At 42.7% G+C, this 19,775-nt stretch overlaps 1 protein-coding gene across 1 annotated transcript in view; it reads right to left on the bottom strand.

The window, feature by feature from the left end:
* Positions 1-19,775, bottom strand: part of LOC126106195 (proclotting enzyme) — a 161,117-nt gene that overhangs the window by 15,064 nt on the left and 126,278 nt on the right. The window contains exon 8 of the mRNA XM_049912459.1: positions 17,291-17,457. Within this exon, the coding sequence (XP_049768416.1) occupies positions 17,291-17,457 (167 nt within the window). The remainder of the gene's footprint in view (positions 1-17,290; positions 17,458-19,775) is intronic.

The raw sequence follows: 19,775 nt of genomic DNA, 5'->3' as shown, positions 1-19,775 counted from the left end.
TTACAGGGTTATTACAAATGATTGAAGCGATTTCACAGCTCTACAATAACTTTATTATTTGAGATATTTTCAAAATGCTTTGCACACACATACAAAAACTCAAAAAGTTTTTTTAGGCATTCGCAGATGTTCGATATGTGCCCCTTTAGTGATTCGGCAGACATCAAGCCGATAATCAAGTTCCTCCCACACTCGGCGCAGCATGTCCCCATCAATGAGTTCGAAAGCATCGTTGATGCGAGCTCGCAGTTTAGGCACGTTTCTTGGTAGAGGAGGTTTAAACACTGAATCTTTCACATAACCCCACAGAGAGAAATCGCTTGGGGTTAAGTCGGGGGAGCGTGGAGGCCATGACATGAATTGCTGATCATGATCTCCACTACGACCGATCCATCGGTTTTCCAATCTCCTGTTTAAGAAATGCCGAACATCATGATGGAAGTGCGGTGGGGTACCATCCTGTTGAAAGATGAAGTCGGCGCTGTCGGTCTCCAGTTGAGGCATGAGCCAATTTTCCGCGGGCTACGCGTGAAACTTGCCCGCACGCGTTCAACCGTTTCTTCGCTCACTGCAGGCCGACCCGTTGATTTCCCCTTACAGAGGCATCCAGAAGCTTTAAACTGCGCATACCATCGCCGAATGGAGTTAGCAGTTGGTGGATCTTTGTTGAACTTCGTCCTGAATTGTCGTTGCACTGTTATGACTGACTGATGTGAGTGCATTTCAAGCACGACATACGCTTTCTCGGCTCCTGTCGCCATTTTGTCTCACTGCGCTCTCGAGCGCTCTGACGGCAGAAACCTGAAGTGCGGCTTCAGCCGAACAAAACTTTATGAGTTTTTCTACGTATCTGTAGTGTGTCGTGACCATATGTCAATGAATGAAGCTACAGTGAATTTATGAAATCGCTTCAATCATTTGTAATAGCCCTGTATTTAAAGAGCTAGGGATCTTCACTGTAGCCTCACAATATATATATATTCACTTATGAAATTTGTTATTAACAATCCGAACCAATTCAAAAGTAATAGCAGTGTACATGGCTACAACACTAGGAGAAAGGATGATCTTCACTACTCAAGGTTAAATCTAATTTTGGCTCAGAAGGGGGTAAATTATGCTGCCACAAAAGTCTTTGGTCACTTACCTAAAAGCATCAACGGTCTGATAGATAGCCTTATAGCATTTAAAAGGAAATTAAAAGAATTTCTGAATGGCAACTGCTTCTACTCATCAGATGAATTTTTGGATATAGCAAGTGGGTAATTTTCCCACACCCAAAAATAAAAATAATTAAAAATATTAAGTGTCACGGAGAATTTTGTGTAATGTAATATCTTGTATAGACACCTTTTATTAACCTGACTTGTTCCACATCATAACGAAGTATCGTATTCATGATCTATGGAACAAGTTCTAATCTAATCTCTGTAGGAAAGGTTCCTAGCACAAGCCTGTGTGGTGGCGCCCGATCGGGAGATATCCAATTAGAATACTTGTGGTGAATACATTTTCATCGGCAACATTTCGACGGTAGGGAAATCCAGGTTTGGACTCAAGGTTTCTTAACACCAGAAGCTGAGTTATTACCCTGGATTAAATTCCAAACGCCTCGGGGGCTCCATAGCGTGCGGAGTCTGACGCTGTTAATGGTGAGCACTCTGTCGAATAATAGAGTTATACTGGAGGGGCCCCTTAGTGCTCAAGGAGTAGGCTATGAGTCGACTGCTGGTTTCACCGTCTCCCTTCTCACATCATTGACAACATAAACAAATCTTTGCACGATAGCTAAAGCTCATCACTCAATTACGCTTAAGACACAGCTCTCAAATTTCGTGAAGGAACGGTAAAATTCTACGTCCACATCTCATTCATACTCTGCAAACCACTGTTAAATACATTGTTAGAGCTTCTGCCTAATCCAGTTTCGTATAGAGAACAGGAAGAACCAATGCTTAAAAGCCTCTGAAGATGCTGAAATTAGTTCAGTCTTTTCTTCAGGGTCCCTATGGGGGTGAAGAATCTCTCCAGCTTCTTCCCTTCGCATTGGCTCTCGAAATCTTGCAAGTAATCTTTCGTCATATAAACGGCGACTGTTTTCAAGTGTTTGCCAATTCAGGTTTTTCAACATTTCTGGGGCACTCTCCCGCAGGTGAGACAAACCTGTGACCACTAGCGCTGCCCTTTTTCCTACACGTTCAGTGTCCTCTACTAACCCTATACGGCATGGGTGCCAAACATTTGAACAATATTCTAAGGCGTGACGTACGAGTGATAGGCCAGTAGTTTCCGTAGAGTGACTGGATTTTCCCGGTTTTCTGCCAATGAATCTAAGTCTGCCGCCCGCCTTACCTACGGCTTCATGTATGTGATCGACTTATTTCATAACCCTACAAATTGTTACACCTGGGTACTTGTACGAATCGGCTGATCTTAATTTAGATTACTTGGTGTAATCATACGATATTTCTTTTCTGCTGTTTGTGAAGCACAGAATGTACGGTTTCTGTGTCTTTAAAACAAAGTTGCTAATATTTGCGCCCCTCTGAAATCCAATCGAGATCTTACCGAGGATTCGTGCATCTTTTTCAGGTTGTATTTCATTATAGGTAATTGCAACAAGTGTGAAACGTATGAACTCACTATTAATAATGTCTGCCAGGTCATTAATACAAGACATAAATAACAAGGATTCCAACACACTTCCATGAGGCATGCCTGAAGTTAGTTCTAATTCTGTAGACAAGTCTCAGTCCAAGGTAACATGCTACGTCATCCCTACCAAGAACTCCTCAGTCCAGTCACAGACTTTGTTTGATACCCCATTTTGCCGTCTCTTTCTTAATACTGGCTGGTTTGGTGCCGTATCAAATAGTTCCCGGAAGTCAAGAAATAATAAGTCCGCCTGCATGCCTTGATCCACGGCTTTCAGGAAGTCATCTGAGAAAAGTATGAGTTGGTCGTCAACGTTTTCAGGTTCCAAGCTGGTTGGCACTAAGCAGTCATAAGATTCGAGGAACATCATTATGTCTAAACTTAGAATATCCTCTTGGATTCTACAGCTTCTACAGCAGATGGACGTCATTGAGGTGGGCCGACAGTCGTAATAGTGTGCTAAAGCCCTACCAGACCGACAGGCTCAAAATTCACCAGCGTTTCACCTTTACCAAAGTTCAAAAATAGTTAAGTACCTCCAGGAATGTTTTCGTCTCGGTAACACATTCTTATAGTACATAGAAAGCCTATACAAGGGAGATGTACTTGAGGGCAATACTATAGAAATGGAAAAGGTCGTAAATGACGATAAGTTGGGAGATGTTATACTGAGAGAAGAATTTGCCAGAACAGTGAAAGACCTAAGTCGCAACAAAATCCCTGGGATAGACGACATGCCATCGTAATTACTGACAGCCTTCGAAGAGCCAGGCACGAAAACCTCTTCCACTTGTATGAGACAGGCGAAATACCCTCACACTGCAAGGAGAATATAAGAATTCCAATTACAAAGAAAGTAGGTGCTGACCGGTGTGAGCATTACAGAAGTACCAGTTTAATATGTCTTGGCTGCAAAATATTAGCTTCATTCAAATGAAACATGGTCAGTGCGTCTACCTTTGCCTTACACGTAAGGTGGCACCACGTAACTGCGGGTATGGTGGCCGCATCTGTTGATAGAGAGACTGACACGTGCGCATCGTTTGATGTTGCAAAGCGCCAGTGTGGTTTCACGCCGAAGAGAAGGTGGTCACACAAGTTATCGCCACTGCCGAACATGCAGGCGAGTAAGCAGGAACTGCGTGTGGAGTTTCTGGAACGGGGAACAACTCTCAATGCCCAGCGTTATCAAGGCACTTTACAGAACCTTAGCCGAGCCATCAAGTCGTAACGCCGAGGCATGTTGTCCACTGGCGTTATCCTCCTGCATGATAATGCCCTCCCACACACGGCCAATGCGTGAAGACGACATTGCAGCAGTTTCGGTGTGAAACTCTGGAACATCCACCGTACAGTCCCGACGTTTCACCGTGTGACTTTCATATGTTTGGATCTCTAAAACAAGCTATTAGCGGATATCGATCCGCAACGTACGACGAAGTGTGTGACTGGATCCAGACATGGATCCGACAGCAGCCTACTACCTTCTTCAAGGATGGAACCGACCGGCTAGTGTCGCAACGGGATAAATGTGCCAACAGTTTTGGCGACTGTTTTTGTGTCTGTGTACGGTGTATAACTACATTTTTGAGTTAATAAAATCGTTACCGTTACTTTACACTTGTGACTGTATTTCACTTGGACGCCTCTTCTTAATAGAAGAGTGGAAAATCTTGTAGAAGCCGACCATGGCGCGAAGATCAGTTTGGATTCTGGAGAAACGTAGGAACACGCGAGACAGTACTGACCCTCCGAATTTTCTTACAAGATCGGTTAAGGAAAGCATTTGTAGACTTAGACAAAGATTTGGCAATACTGACTGGAATACTTTCTTTGAAATTCCGAAGGTAGCAGGGGTAAAATACAGGAAGCGAAAGATCATTTACAACTTATAGTCGATAGGCATGAAAGGGAAGCAGTGTTTGTGAAGGGAGTGAGACAGGTTTGTAACCCATCCCCGACATTATTCAATCTGTACACTGACCAAGCAGTGTAGGAAACCAAAGAAAAATTCGGAGTAGGATTCAATTTCCAGGGAGAACAAATAAAAACTTTTAGGATTGCCGATGATATTGGAAATCTTTCTGAGTCAGTAAAGGATCTTGAAGAACAGTTGAACGGAATGGACACCGTCTTGAGAAGAGGATATAACATGAACATTAACGAAAGCAAAACAAGTATACCGGAATGTAGTCGCATTTAATCAGGTGATGCTAACAGAATTAGATTAGGAAACGAAACACTTACAGCAGTTGGTGACTTTTGCTTTTTGGGCAGATAGAAAACTGGTGATTGCCGAAGTAGAGGCGATATGAAACAAAGACCGGTAAGACCGGGGTGGCCGAGTGGTTCTAGGCGCTACAGTCTGGAACCGCGAGACCGCTCCGGTCGCAGGTTTGAATCCTGCATCTGGCATGGATGTATGTGATGTCCTTAGGTTAGTTAGGTTTAAGTAGTTCTAAGACTAGGGGACTGATGACCTCAGATGTTAAGTCCCATAGTGCTCAGAGCCATTTGAACCAAAGACCGGCAATGGCAAAAAAAAAAAGAGTTTCTGAAGCAGAAAAATTCGTTAACGTCGAATATTTTTAAGTGTTAGGAAGTCTTTTATGAAAGTATTTGTATGGAGTGCAGCCATGTGTGGAAGTGAAACATGGACGATAAACAGTTTAGACGAGAATAAAGTAGAAGCTCTTGAAATTTGGTGCTAGAGAAGAATGCTGAAGATGAGACGGGTAAAACACGTAACTAATGAGGAGGTACTGAAAAGAATTGGGGAGAGAAAACATTTGTGAGACAACGTGAACAGAAGAAGTGGTAGGCTGATAGGATACATTCTAAGGCATCAAGGGATCACTAATTTAGTACTGGAGGGTAGTGTGTATGGTAAAAGTAGTAGATAGACACCAAGAGACTGGTGATGAATGATGATGTAGATTCAGAAGGATGTAGGTTGCAGTAGTTGTTCGGGGATAAAGAGGCTTGCACAGGATAGAGTAGCACAGAGAGCTGCATCAAACCAGTTTTCGGACTTAAGACCACACAAACAACAAAATGTTAGCAGTCGTGAAAGTAAGAGCCATACGGGGTGGTCAGAACCAGTCTGAAGAGCATGGTAATAGTATTGCAGGGTACGCTGTGCTGAGAAATAATTTTTAACAAAAAAATTTGATACTTTGCACCGTTTCCGATTTAATTAGAATTGAAATTAGCCAATAACGCCTATGTACGTGCAAATACAAACAGCCTGCCAGAGACACTTTCCCCCAACATGTTCATCGTTTGGTTTCGTCAAACTGAATCCCACTTCCGAAAAAGGCCCATTTTCAATGGAAATAAGCATTTTAACCACTGGTAACTCATTGACCCACAGATGTCTGTGCGTTACCGCATTTTAGAGCGTGCTGGTAGTAGTAGTAGTGATTGAAGCACTAGCTCGCGCTAAAATGCGGTAATGCACAGACATCTGTGGCTCAATGTGTTACCAGTTGTTAAAATGCTTCGATTGAGGATATAAAATGTAGACTGCCAATGGCAAGGAAAGCATTTCTGAAGAAGAGAAATTTGTTAACATCGAGTATAGGTTTAAGTTTCAGGAAGTCGTTTCTGAAAGTATTCGTATGGAGTGTGGTCATGTATGGAAGTGAAACGTGGACGACAAATGGTTTGGACAAGAAGAGAATAGAAGCTTTCAAAATGTGGTGCTACAGAAGAATGCTGAAGATTAGATGGGTAGATCACATAATTAATGAGGAGGTATTGAATAGAATTGGGGAGAAGAGAAATTTGTGGCCCACCTTGACTAGAAGAAGGGATCGAATGGTAGAACATGTTCTGAGGCATCAAGGGATCACCAATTTAGTACTGGAGGGCAGTTTGGAGGGTAAAAATCGTGGAGGGAGACCAAGAGATGAATACACTAAGCAGATTCAGAAGGATGTAGGCTGCAGTAGGTACTGAGACATAAAGAAGCTTGCACAGGATAGAGTAGCATGGAGAGCTGCATCAAACCAGTCTCTGTCTGAAGATCACAACAACAACAACAACAACAACAGTGTTTCAATTTGCACGCTCATTTACCTGATTGGCTAACGTCAGTGCTAATGAAATCCGAAATGGAGTAACGTACCGAATTTTTTTTCTTAACAATTATTTCTCAGCACAGCGTACTTTGCAACACCCTTGGAAGCTTTTCAGGTTGTTACTGATCACGTTTGTATAGCAGTATCCAAGGGGTATTTTGAGCCGCTTAACTCGGGTGGTTTTCTTTCTTCGGGCACAACAGAAATACATTAGACCTAATAGCAACAAACAGACCTGACATCTTTGAGGACGTCCATATTGAATCTGGAATCAGCGACCATGAGGCAACTGCACCAACAATGATTACTGATGTACAAAAGGCAGATAAAACAAAAATAACGACTAACATGTTCAGTAAGCTACTTAAAGAGGTAGTCTCGTCTTATCTTAAAGAAGAAATCCAGTTATTCGCCCCTGAGCAGGAGCAAGAGGAATAATTGCGTCTTAAGTTTAAAAGAAAAGTTAACCATGCACTGGATAGCTATGTATCTAGAAGAAAAGTTCGTGATTAGAAGGATCCTCCATGGTATTCAGTCACTGTAAAAACCTTCTGAAGAAACAGTGATTACTGTATAATAGGTGTAAAATAAAGCCCAGGGCTATAATAGACGCTGAGTGAAAAACATTTTTCTCTCAAGAGGGCTATGTATGAAGCCGAATCTTGTTGAAAGATTTTGTCATACGTATAGGCTGCCAGTGGCACCACAGTTAGTGTCCAGGCACTGTTGTATGACACAGGAGGTGAAACTGAAGGGAGCAAAGCAAAAGTAGAATTGCTGAATTTCGTTTCAACGTATTCCTTTACTAACGAAGAGGCAGAAATACTGCGCCACGTTTCTTCCCGCGCCACTGCAAAAATGCATAAACAGGTATTACTGTCTGTAGCGTCGAAAAAAGCTAAAATCACTAAGAAACCTGTCATATTCTATACAAAATTTGCAGCAGACTTAGCTCACCACAGATTATCATAGAAACGATCCAGGTTGAGCTTTACATACGCGATCCATAAAGGAAGCAAGGAAGTTTAACGTTTAACGTCGTGTCGACGACGAGGACATCAGAGATGGAACAAATTCTTGAATTTGGAAAGGAAATCGAACGTGACCTTCCCAGAGGAACATTTCCGGAATTTGTCTTAAGGAATTTAGGGAAACGACGAAAAAAAAAACTGAGTTTGGATGGTCGGACGGCGATCTGAAGCGCTGTCCTCCCGAATTCGAGTCCAAAGTCTTAACTACTGCGACATTTCGCTCATTTACGATCTACGACGCAACAGGATGCGGGAAGATTAAAAATACTATAGAAAAGTGCAGATAGATATAAAAAGTTTTATGTAAGTCATGAGTCTTATCTGGATAACTCAGGCTGTAATGCTAAAAGTAGTGGTCCAGGTTAGAGCCGAGTTGTTGTTCAATAAGCAGTTTTAATTCGTAAGGAAGTTTCTGAAGAATCTACATTCCGTTTCAGAATAACAGATTCACTTTACATTCCTTTTCTTATTCATTAACTTTTTCTGGCGCAAGGAAATAATGCTACATTACATGGAGAACCTTCAAGCTAAGTACTAGGCGTTACGTAACTCCTCCGTGACATTGGCGGCCGGTACGCTATACTGATGAGCAGAAAATAATTGCTTGACGCAGGTCGCCGCTTCCTTATGTCTGTATAGAGACAAAAATAATTACAGCACGCCAGTGCCTATGCGTTTTCCGAAATAATGTCCGACCAAACTTCCGAGGCAAAGTAAATGTTGACTATGGAGCATGGTTCAATGAGAACTCCTAACAGCGTTTTGCTTCACAATTCGTTGTGGGTACAGGTGTAACATATTGTGTGGCGAAGCCTATGGTAAGTCAAGTGACCGTTCTCTGTATCATGTCAGGCAGTGTATTTAGGGTACGCAAGTGTAAGCACAATAAAGCAACGTGTTGTTTGCCAGAACGAGTTTTGCGGAGAGAATTGATTGAACTCGAACTCTGTATGGTCCTAAGGGCTCACAAATTCTTAGAGTGCGGAATCTCTGTGCCACAATGCTATCACACAGAAAATCGACACATCATCCGAAGATAGAAACACTGAAACATTGAAAGAAATATCAGATTACCGTTTGTTACTGGAATGTCACAAAACGACGACAATGCCAACACTTGATAGCTCTATCATTCCACACTTTCAGTGTTCTTTTTTCGTGATTTTAGTGTTTTTTATGGGTAGAGAAAATAGTACCTGTAACTGAGACATTGACATCTGATAGTCATTCAAGTGCACAAAAGGGAAATAAAATTTGGGTCAAGAAAATCATCACATTTATATTTAAATTTGTAACTTGCACTGCCTTTACTTTCCCTAATTTTCCTCCTTGGAATGAATATGGCTAGCATACTGGTCTCTGGTTGCAAATGTTAATTTTCTCCATTCAGAACCTCTACTTACCCTTCGAATTAGCTCGTCTGTTATCCTCAAAGACTGAGTGCATCCCACTTCAAACCTCTACCAAGGAAAAACCTTTTATGGTGAGGGAAATGGAACTCGAGTCTTTCGCACCTGTGTTAGACACTCTGACAGTTTACTTCAGAGGCTTCTTCCCTTGTTGGTCTTGTTGTAGAGGATTCCTGTTCCAGTGGGCCGACGTCCATTACGTAAATTGAAAGTGGAGGGGAGAGAAAGGAAAGGAAAGGGAAGGAACTAATGATATCAGCTATGTCAGCTGCTTCGGGACTTTATGCGAAATCAATGACGACAGATGAACATGCCATGTCGAACCGAACCCGAACCCAAGATTTTCTGCTTACTTGACAGTTGCGTTACCCACTGTGCCACCCGGACACAGCTTTTACTGCAAATGCGTGGACTATCCCGACACTCTCCCGGCCAACTCACATTCACACCCAGCGCCACATATCCGCAATCGCCGTCCATGTCCTAGCTAGATGGTCGCTAATTTTAGATTCCCGCTGGAGGTCGAACGTAAGTGTGCATCCGCACTGAAGGTTGTGGAATCATTGCCCACCAAGGCGAATCAGTTATATGAATGGCTGGTGTCTGTTCCTTTGGACATGTCCGAAGGAACAGATGCCTCGCAGTCATATAAACATTATTATGAAAGCTATGCTATCATCAAGATTATTCGTTGTTAATGTTGTTACAGTTGTGGTTTTTCAGTCTGATGACTAATTCGATGCAGTTCTCGATGCTAGTCTGCCCTATGCAAGCGTCTCCATCTCTGAATAACTACTACAGCCTACGTCCATTGGAATCTGCTAACTGTATTCAAGCCTAAATCTCCCTCTACATTTGTTACCTGTCGCCCTCTCTCCTCCACACTACTCACCGTTATCAAATTGACTAATCCGTGATGCTTGCCAATGTGTTCTGTAAACCGACCCCGTCTTTTAGTGAAGTTGTGTCATAGATTCTTTTTTCCCCAGTTTACAAGTTGTAAATAACCTTTCGCTCTCTGTATTTTATCCCTTCTATCTTCAAAATTTCAAAGCGTGTAGGCCACTCAACATTGTCAAATGTTTTCTCAAAATCTTCAGATGCTGTGAATATAAGTTTCCTTTCTCCATTGTATCTTCGAATATAACACGTAAGTGTAAGATACCACTGCCTAGCGTGTTCCTACATTTCTTCTGGTCCCAAAATCTGCCTCTCTAAGTTTTTCCATTCTTCTGCTGGTTTTATCATGGATGGCGCTCTCAAGGAACTGAATAATTCCGAGGAAGTGTTGTCTACTTCAGGGGCCTTGTCTCCACTAAGGTCTTTAAGTGCTCTGTAAAATTTTTCTTCCTTCTCATTCTCACCTACATGCTCTACTTTTACTGTAATATTGTCCTCGAGCTTGTTTCCCTTACGTAGATCTTCTATATTCTCTTTCCACTTTACAGTTTTTCCTTCTTTACTTAGTACTGTCTTGCCATCTCTCCTCTGTATAAAACTGCTTCTCTTTTCTCCAAAGGTATCTTTATTTTTTATGCTGCCATCTACCTTTTCCCAAGTCACTAATATTTCTACAACCTTGCATTTGTCCTGTATCCATTCATCCTTCATCATTTTGCATTTTTTGTCAGTCTCATTTTTAAACGTCCGCCTTTTCTTCCACCTGATTCATTTACTGCATTTTTGCACATTCCATCGTTCCACCAATGAAATTCAGTATCTTCTGTGTTTCATAAGAATTTCTATCAGGCGTTGTCTTTCTATGTACATGGTCCTATGCTGACTTCTCTATTTAATCTCTCAAAATTATCCATTCCCTTCTATCGTATTTCTTTCCCCTCTTACCGTCAATCATTCCCTAATGCTGCCTCTCAAACTCTTAACAGCACATATTACAACTGTTAACAGCACAAATAAAATGTAGTTGAACTGGAAGTGACGATAATCAGTGTTAAGAATCTGTAGATACCTGCGGGCACCCTGTCTGGAGTACTTCCCATGGAGGTGTGCGCAGGAGGGTTCGCACAACAAAGAGAAAAATCATTTGGTCCTGTGTATGATAAGCTCAGAGATGCAATTCTTCATTGGTCTCTTTCAGTCATTTGAGGACACTTCTGGTAGTGTAGCAAGGCACATATCCATCGTTACTATGCAGGACATCCTGTGGAAGGAACATGATATTTGGGTCGTAAGCAAATAGGCCAATAGTGACGTCTACACGGTGTAATGGCACTAGAGCAGCCAGAAAGTGTGTCGTTTCTTTGTCATCAGACAAATTCAAGTCTTTTCCTTTGATGTGTTATGCACCAGGATTTGGTACATACAGATGAAACAACAATCAAGTAGACCGGAAGTAATAACACGTTTATTCAGAGTACAGTTATAGGAAGAAATAACACTACCAAGCAAATGTATAGTGTATGTGGGTTATAGGAAAGAGATAACACTATCTTTGAACTCAGTGAGAAGGTTCGTGATGAAGTCCTAGAACAGTGAGGTGTAGCACGAGGCCTAGGTCTGTAAACCGGTGTCTGCCGTGGAAAGGACTCGTCAGATCGGCGGAGGTCGCCGCTGGTCGGCTGTTACTCTCAATGAGGAACCACTGAGCGGTCGGCGCGATTTCCCAGCGTAATTCCCAACTATGACTGGCTTCTCGGAGGCCGTGCGCCAGCCTGAGCATTGCTGAGGTGGAGGCATACAAAGCGGACTGTTCTCTGGTACGTGACTCGCGGAGGGAAATAGTTCCGCTGGCTGTGCCTCCTGCCATCGACTTTAACGCCACCAGACGTCGAGACTAGCGCCTGCAGTGACCGCGTCCTGAGTTCCGGGCGATAACAAACCGCGTTGTTATTTTTGTCTTTGTTCTGTCTTGTTACCCGCAACTGTTGCAGACAGCTGTGCACATAGCGGATGACGCCTGAAGATAGGCCACCGAGGAACATAGGTGTACATATGGTTGCAATCCGGTCAGGGTGTAAGTGCAGATCCTTTCTTTCTTGGGAACAACATGGCGAAGCCATCTTGCTAGTAGCCAAAGATCCTGCACGATGTACCGTCGCCATCAGACGGATTCTAACCCCAATTTTCAGAAGAGTTCGTGATGAAAAGTGTAGACACGATCATCGGTACCTCCCTGTTTGTACGAAAAGTTATCTAAGAAAGATGTGAGCCACGGCGACTTTAATTTAGGCGGCATGGCATTCCGCTGGCGCCACTAACTACTTGGGTTGCCGATATCGGTATGATCATATGTCGCGAGCTAAGGTCTTTGGTCGAGTCGTGTGTATTGGGAGGCCCTGGAACAGTCAGTTGGCTGGAGGCCAAGTAGCTGGCAAGTTGATAGAATTGGAAGGAAAATCAGCATTGGCCGTATTTTGTTGTTTTATTGTCAGCAAAATCGATTTAAGTGACCGAAAATCGATTTTTCTGACAATAAAACAACAAAATACGGTCAATGCTGATTTTCCTTCCAATTCTATCCACTATTTGGTCGTGGTGCACACAACACGCCATGGAGTCGCCAATCAATAAGCTGGCAAGCTGTTGCTTTTGGGGGCCTCCGCCTGTCCGGTACGCCTGGCCGGTATGGACCTCGAGAAGCAACGGTCGGGGCAAGCCTTGCTGGCTAGCTTAAGGATTGATAGCGGCGAGTTTCGGGAAGAGCAGCCAATGTGGCGAGCAACCTTGTCGGCAAGTTCCTGGCCTACTCTGCAACCTTAAATTTTACGGCAGCTCGAATACTGCCTGTACATATTGGAGGCGATAACACCCCGGCTTGGGGTCCTGCAAGTCACGGCTCCTTCACATCTGAGTGAAGTTAAGCGTTGTTTTCTTATTTTTTGGGTCTTTGATAGTGCAAGGCCACGTCTGTGTTAATGTGAAACTGGACCTGGTATGATAACGCACCTCCGAGAGACTGTGTGTATCATCATTGGTCAGTGTAACTGATCGCAATTTGTTTTTCCAGGCCATATTCCGTGCAAGTGTACCAATATTCTCTGTTACAAATTGAAGCGGCGAAATTAAATTTGTAGCATAACCTTTGTCGGAGGCAAAGCACCCACTGTAGATGAGTATGTCTTAACCCTCGTATCAGCAGGTGCTCATATTTCGTCTTATAACTTACAAGTAATTTTGAGGAGTGTTAAGCTTATAATTTGTAAGTGTAGTCGCTTTCGTGATGAATTGACATATCCTAAATCTAAGGTATTCTCGTCTGTAGGCTTATTTGCGCCGATTTCTGTTCCCGTCTGACGTGTGTTGTAGCTTTAGCCGCGGATGAAGCGTTCCTGTTCCCTGGGTCCAGAGCACTTCCGTCGTCGCACGACGTCTCTGATCGTGTGATGTGTGCATCGTTAGAGTGTCCCCGATTAATCGGAACCCATTAGTCTTTCCTGTTTGACGAAATCAGCGAGCTCATGACGTTTAAAGCGCGTTCTGCGAGCCCGAAGTTACTCCTTGCTATACCTGCTCTTTAACTGCTCGTTTATTGTTAATTGCTCGTTAATTGTTGCTACTTATAGAGCACATTAAGTTTGAAGGCCTTTCACTCATCAATCTGAGCTGTTGAACCTTTCCTATGATCCACAGTCATTTGCTAACTCCACTCATTGAATTGTGAGACTTGCTTGCTTCTCCCTTGTTGGCTGTGATAGCCGTCTGCTGCAGTTCTCAGCTTATCTTGTATTTTGGGCAATTGTATATTTATTAAAGGTCTTTGCCACCGTTCAGCTGGTGTGTACCAGTTGGGAGTCGCATTTAAATTGTATGCCATCCCAGCTTTGACTGTATTCTGGGGGATTGTGTATTTTATGGCTTAAGGCATTTTTATTAAGGGTTGTACGTTGTTAAGGCCTTTCCAAGAGCCACAGTCAGTGGCGTGACCTGCAACACTTTCTGCATTTTGGATGGGCGTTGTCCAGTTTTGTAACGTGTTGTCCATGCTTGGAAACTGTTAGTACATTTAGTAACTGTCAGTGTAATTCATTCTACTGATAAAATTGCGTGTTGAACCCGCTTGCAGCGACACCTAACTGGCGTGACTTCCTTCTTGTACCTGGGAAGTGTGTGTCCTTGGTTTGAAGCCCTGCCGTTAATGGTACAAATTGTTAAAGTTGTTATTAATGGATTGAGCCTGTTCAAGTTTTTAAAATGATTGTGAGCATTGTTATTCTTTTAACAAGGTTTTTTAAATTGTAATAATAATGTTTTTAAGCAATAAAGTGTATTCCATGAAACACCAAATAACGAAATATGCAGGTCCACCTTCCAGGTGGTTGTGAGGTATCAAGTGTCGGCATGACCATTATTCATGTCTAATAGCCCTGGTAATTTTCAGTAGCGTTATCTAAAATGTGTCTTCAGTCTTCCCAAAATATTTTTTTGGCACTGATTAATATTAACGTTTCATAATCTACGTAGTTTTGCAAGTAGTCTCCCTCCTTCTGCCCCCCCCCCCCCCCCAAGTCATTCTCCAAGCCTGCCGTCCTAGGATCATAGACATTTTTGTGATCAGGAGGAATCACTTGCTTCAGCCATGTAAGGAGTGAGCGAATTTGATAGATTCAGAAACGTAGCACCAGTACTGTTACATGGTTTATATATTTTGCAATCGCGATTTCAGTATTTTTGCCTTTCTTAGGTGATAACCTTCCACGAGGGGCATGAATACGTATCCTTTAATGTTTTTCACGTTATTTTGGTATCCAACGATATTCACATAGTCCACTTCACCTGTTTAAGGAAAAAAGGAGATTCATCGACTGTAGAAAGATGTGACACTCCTTATAACAGTTCCTTCCGAATTAACTGTGAGGTCTGCACCATTTTTTGCGTATACCGTGTATGACATGTAACTACTGCATAGACGCAAAATGGTGCAGCATTCGCGTTTAATTCGGTAGGAATTATTATAAAGAGTGTCACAATCTCCTTTTAAACAGACGACGATAAATTTTGTAAAATACATGAGCATGGTCAGATGTGAGTATGATGTTCTTTTCACAGTAAACAATGTGTTATTCTACACTTCATGGGTTATTTCAGAAGAGCACCCATGCCGTAATCGCAAATGTGAAATAAATCGAGAAAGAGTACTGTAAGATATATTACTATCGATATGGTATACAGTAGTAAATCATACTCATTACGCATTGTTGGTTCTCTGTAACTTACGGATCTGAGCGCACCTTTTTTCAGCAGGGTCATTGCTTCCTGTTTTAAGCTGAACAATGTGGTCATGTGCTATTGGTGTCACACGCGGAACGGTTACGTCCAATTGAACAGTTTGTTAATCTGATGAAATATGAGTTTGGAAGTAGAGCAACAGTGAGTAATTATTTGGTTTATTCGCGGAGGATGCGAGTAATTACACCCGAAATCATGGGATCAGTCAGTAGCGCCCATTTGTAAGATGTATTATTACTTGAATAGTTTTTAAGGCACCGTGAACTGTCGCAGCGCGCAAATATATTTGGAAAACCAGTACAGCAAATGGCAAATTTCACTCAGGAAATGGAATAAATTTAACTGTTAATAGGGACGTTGTTGGGTCCAGGCATTGTTAGGTAGTGTGTGACTCACCAAATCAATAAACGAAGTACGAGAGCTATTCGGAAAGTAAGGTCCGATTGGTCGCAAAATGGAAACTACTGCGAAAGTCAAAAATGTTTTATTTGAAACAGTTAGCTGCACCTTACAGTTCACTGTAGCCGCTACGACCTATATATTTGTGAGAGTGCTGTACCAACTTCCCAATACCCTCGCCACAGAAGGCAGCCTCCTGTGTTTTCCGCCAATTCATTATCCTGGTCTATAGCTCGTTGTCTGTGCGAAAATGTTATCAGCGGTTCATGTGAGCAGAGATGAAACTCAATCGGAGCTAATTAAATGCTGTATTGTGAGTGATGAAACACCTTCCATCGAAAACGCTGCAGGAGCATGTTTAGTGCCCCTGTAGTGTGCGGCCGAGAACTGTCATGAAGAATGAAACGTGTGACAATTATGTTACGTGGCTGTATGACATCAGGCAAAACCTTTCACCAGACCCTCATACTTGGCGGGAGACTGTTGTTCTAGGCATCTTTACGTGCTCCCTGTGTGATCAGAACTGAAAAGAGCGAAGCTACCCGATCGACACATCTGTGCAAAGCTTCATCGGATTTTCACTGTGCTTTCCATTTTGCTCCCAATCGGACCTTATTTTCCAAACAGCCCTCGTAAAATGGTTTGCACTGTTATCCTTTGACAGCAAAATTTTTGGACTTAAATTTCGTAACTTAAATATTCGACGAGACTTTTTTTTAAGCTGCATGGTCAGATTTGGCAACGAAGCTTGAAGTCTCAGTTAACTATCCAACTATCCCTTGCTCATGCCCGATCGCCGCAAACTAAACTCTTGTACTGAAAGTTGAGCAATATGTTACAGTACAGAGAGATCATGTTGTCATTTCTGTAATACTGTAGCACTGTGGACGCAATTACAGAAGAAATAATACGTAAATCAGTCCATTACTCTCATTGTGTGTCTTGTTTCCTCTTCTTCCTTTTTTTGTCTATACAACCACATAAAGTGTGCATACTGCATAAGCTTTCAGCCGTACTTAATAGTTTTCATTCTTGTGCTATTTTAGATCTAGCCCATTGAAGACCAATGTTATTTTCAGCCAAGCCGCAGAAAGGTATTCGGTAACTTCGGCGGGTTAGCACTAGCAAGGATTTTGCCACTGCACAGTATAACAGTTTACCAGTTCGAACGAAATATGCATAGTACTATTACTTTTAAAACCAGCATAAAGAAAATTAATCATCAGCTAAAGTGACTGTTGTCTGCCGTAATTGTGCAGCAGGTAGCAAGATAAGAGAAAAGAGTCCCTGGTATCAGGGCCATATGTATCCCAAACAGAGCTTTTTTTTCTTCCCCTTGTGTAGCTTCTTTGGCAGTGCATCTCCTATGACACAGTCCGTGAACCATTCGCTGTAGTCCTCGTATCAAGCAGCAGATCGTGATAACATAAATGGACAGTGTGGAGAAGATAAGGTGGGTACGTTTTCAGTGTACAGTACAGCGGCTACTGGCTAGCAAGTTGTAGTGTGTGTGAGTAGGCGGCGGTACCGTAGTGGGTGCTGCCCCAGCCGACGACGGTGGGCCGCGTCCCGACGAAGGGCTCGTCGCGCAGCTCGTTGTCGGGCAGGCAGATGGGGATGGAGTAGCGAGAGCGTCGCACCGGCCGCTCCAGCTCCAGCAGCGCGATGTCGTGGTAGTAGCCCACGCGGTTGAACCTGGAAAACGGCGAGACGTCAGCTCAACGTGTTCTCGTCTGCGTTCTTATCAGCCGACACTCCACTGGCGGCTAACTGTCTCTTTTGCGTAATATTTGAGATTATTATTGACATCAGCAACATCGTCATGACACTTTTCTACATTTACACCGCATTTTTTACACAAATACATTGGAAAACTCAGTAGTAAAACCGGTGTACTGTATTTTCAATAGCATTTTTAATACGCCAATGTACCTTTTGAAGTCACAGCTTTATCACCAGCGCTTCAGTCTTACGTAATTGATTTCAACATATCAAACTGTGTATCTGACAAGAGTGGAAAACCTTATTATTTTTCTGTAGACTATGAGAGTAAAATTCTTTTTAAAGATTAAGTTGCGTTGTATTACATATAAGTTACTTATTTTCTTTGTGCTATTGAAATATACATGCAGTTTGTGAATTTTGTGCATTTATCAATATTCCTTTGTGTTATACAGACTGTCCCAGGGGGAATGGTCAATAATGAGGGACATAACAGAAACGCTCATTTGAAGCAAAAACCAAGAGATTTAGTATATTGCGCGCGAAACAGATATTTTTTCCACGTTCCCGTTTTTCATCTGGACATGTAGTTCAACGACCAGTGCAAGAACAGAAACATTTTGTTGAAATGGTGCAAAGTAATCCTATTACCAGCACACGGTGAACTTTTGTACGTATCAGTGTACCACCAACACGTGCATGGCGAACATTACATGCGGTAAACCTTTTAACTCATAATGTATAGAACTCATGTTGTAATATTTACTAACTATTGTGCTGTAAACATGTGTAAAGCCGACAATGTTCGCCGGCCGCTGTGGCCTAGCGGTTCTACGGGCTTCAGTCTGGAACCGCGCGACCGCTACGGTCGCAGGTTCGAATTCTGCCTCGGGCATCGATGTGTGTGATGTCCTTAGGTTAGTTAGGTTTAAGTAGTTCTAAGTTCTACTGGACTGATGACCTCTGATGTTAAGTCCCAGAGTGCTCGGAGCCGTTTGAACCATTTTGAACCGACAATGTTCTGAATAACACAGAAAATAAATAACTATTTATATGAAATGTGATGTATCTCAGAAACCATTCGGACTAGAGCATATGTCCATATGAAGATTTTTTCGTCATATGCTCGTTCTTGTCATATCCCTGAATATTGATCATTCCTCCTGGATCACCCTGCGAAATACTTCGTCAAGTACCTCACGGTTTAATATTGCAGAATGCTAAGAGTGAACGAGCCAGTATCAGTGCGATTACACCTTGAAAGAGGACACAAAGCATCAGTTTCAGTAAGTCTACAGTAGCTCCACCTGTCAACCAGAAGGATATCAGTTGGTGGTTACTGAAGGGAGCGATAAACGCAGTAAGCCATGAAGTGACCAGCCCTGATGAATAGCATATGGCATAATGACAAGATGTGACCTAATCTGAAACTTGAAAATGTTGCTTCTCGATTAAAGCGTTGCGGAGTCAAACTGGATTACAGACAAGTGGACCAACTGTCGTACAGTCTGACGAGAGGACACGGCATTGACGCTCAGCTGAACGCCGGGTCGAAAGTATCGATAAAGGGCGGAAATAGTGCAAGCTGGTGATTCGGAAACAATCGCCCATTGTGAGGGAAACGTAAAAGGAGAAGCTGCGATACTCCATGGAAGCACTGCCGTTAAAAACTGACGTAAAGAAAGCCTCTCACTACACGTGACAACTAACAGATACTCCCCCATCTATATGTTGCAACTTTACCTAACAACAGATAAAGAAATGAAAGAATACATGGTGTTCACTTCACTACAAAAAACGGGCCGCTAGTATCCCAACTGTTGTCTACAGAGCTCGAACAACTAACTCATTAATTGACTTCCGCTCCCGGTAGCTGAGTGGTCAGCGCGACAGAACGTCAATCCTAAGGGCCTGGGTTCGATTCCCGGCTGGGTCGGAGATTTTCTCCACTCAGGAACTGGGTGTAGTGTTGTCCTAATCATCATCATTTCATCCCCATCGACGCGCAAGTCGCCGAAGTGGCGTCAAATTGATAGACTTGCACCCGGCGAACGGTCTACCCGACGGGATGCCCTAGTCACACGATATTTCATTTAATTTAGTGACAGGGGTATCTTGCATCAGACAAAATTCATTATTGTCTACATCAACAGTAAGAGGGGTGCAAAGATCACATGCACAAGAAATCATGAAACTCACAAAATAGAAGAAGTAAGGAAATAAACTGAGCGGACACCATGAGATATTACCGTTGTGCACAGAAAGCTACTCAGGTATAAGGGAACGTTCAC

This window comes from Schistocerca cancellata, chromosome 1 (assembly GCF_023864275.1).
Source record: "Schistocerca cancellata isolate TAMUIC-IGC-003103 chromosome 1, iqSchCanc2.1, whole genome shotgun sequence".
NCBI lineage: Eukaryota > Metazoa > Arthropoda > Insecta > Orthoptera > Acrididae > Schistocerca > Schistocerca cancellata.
The sequence above is the reverse complement of the archived record's forward strand: the minus strand, read 5'-3'. Positions and strand labels throughout refer to the sequence as shown.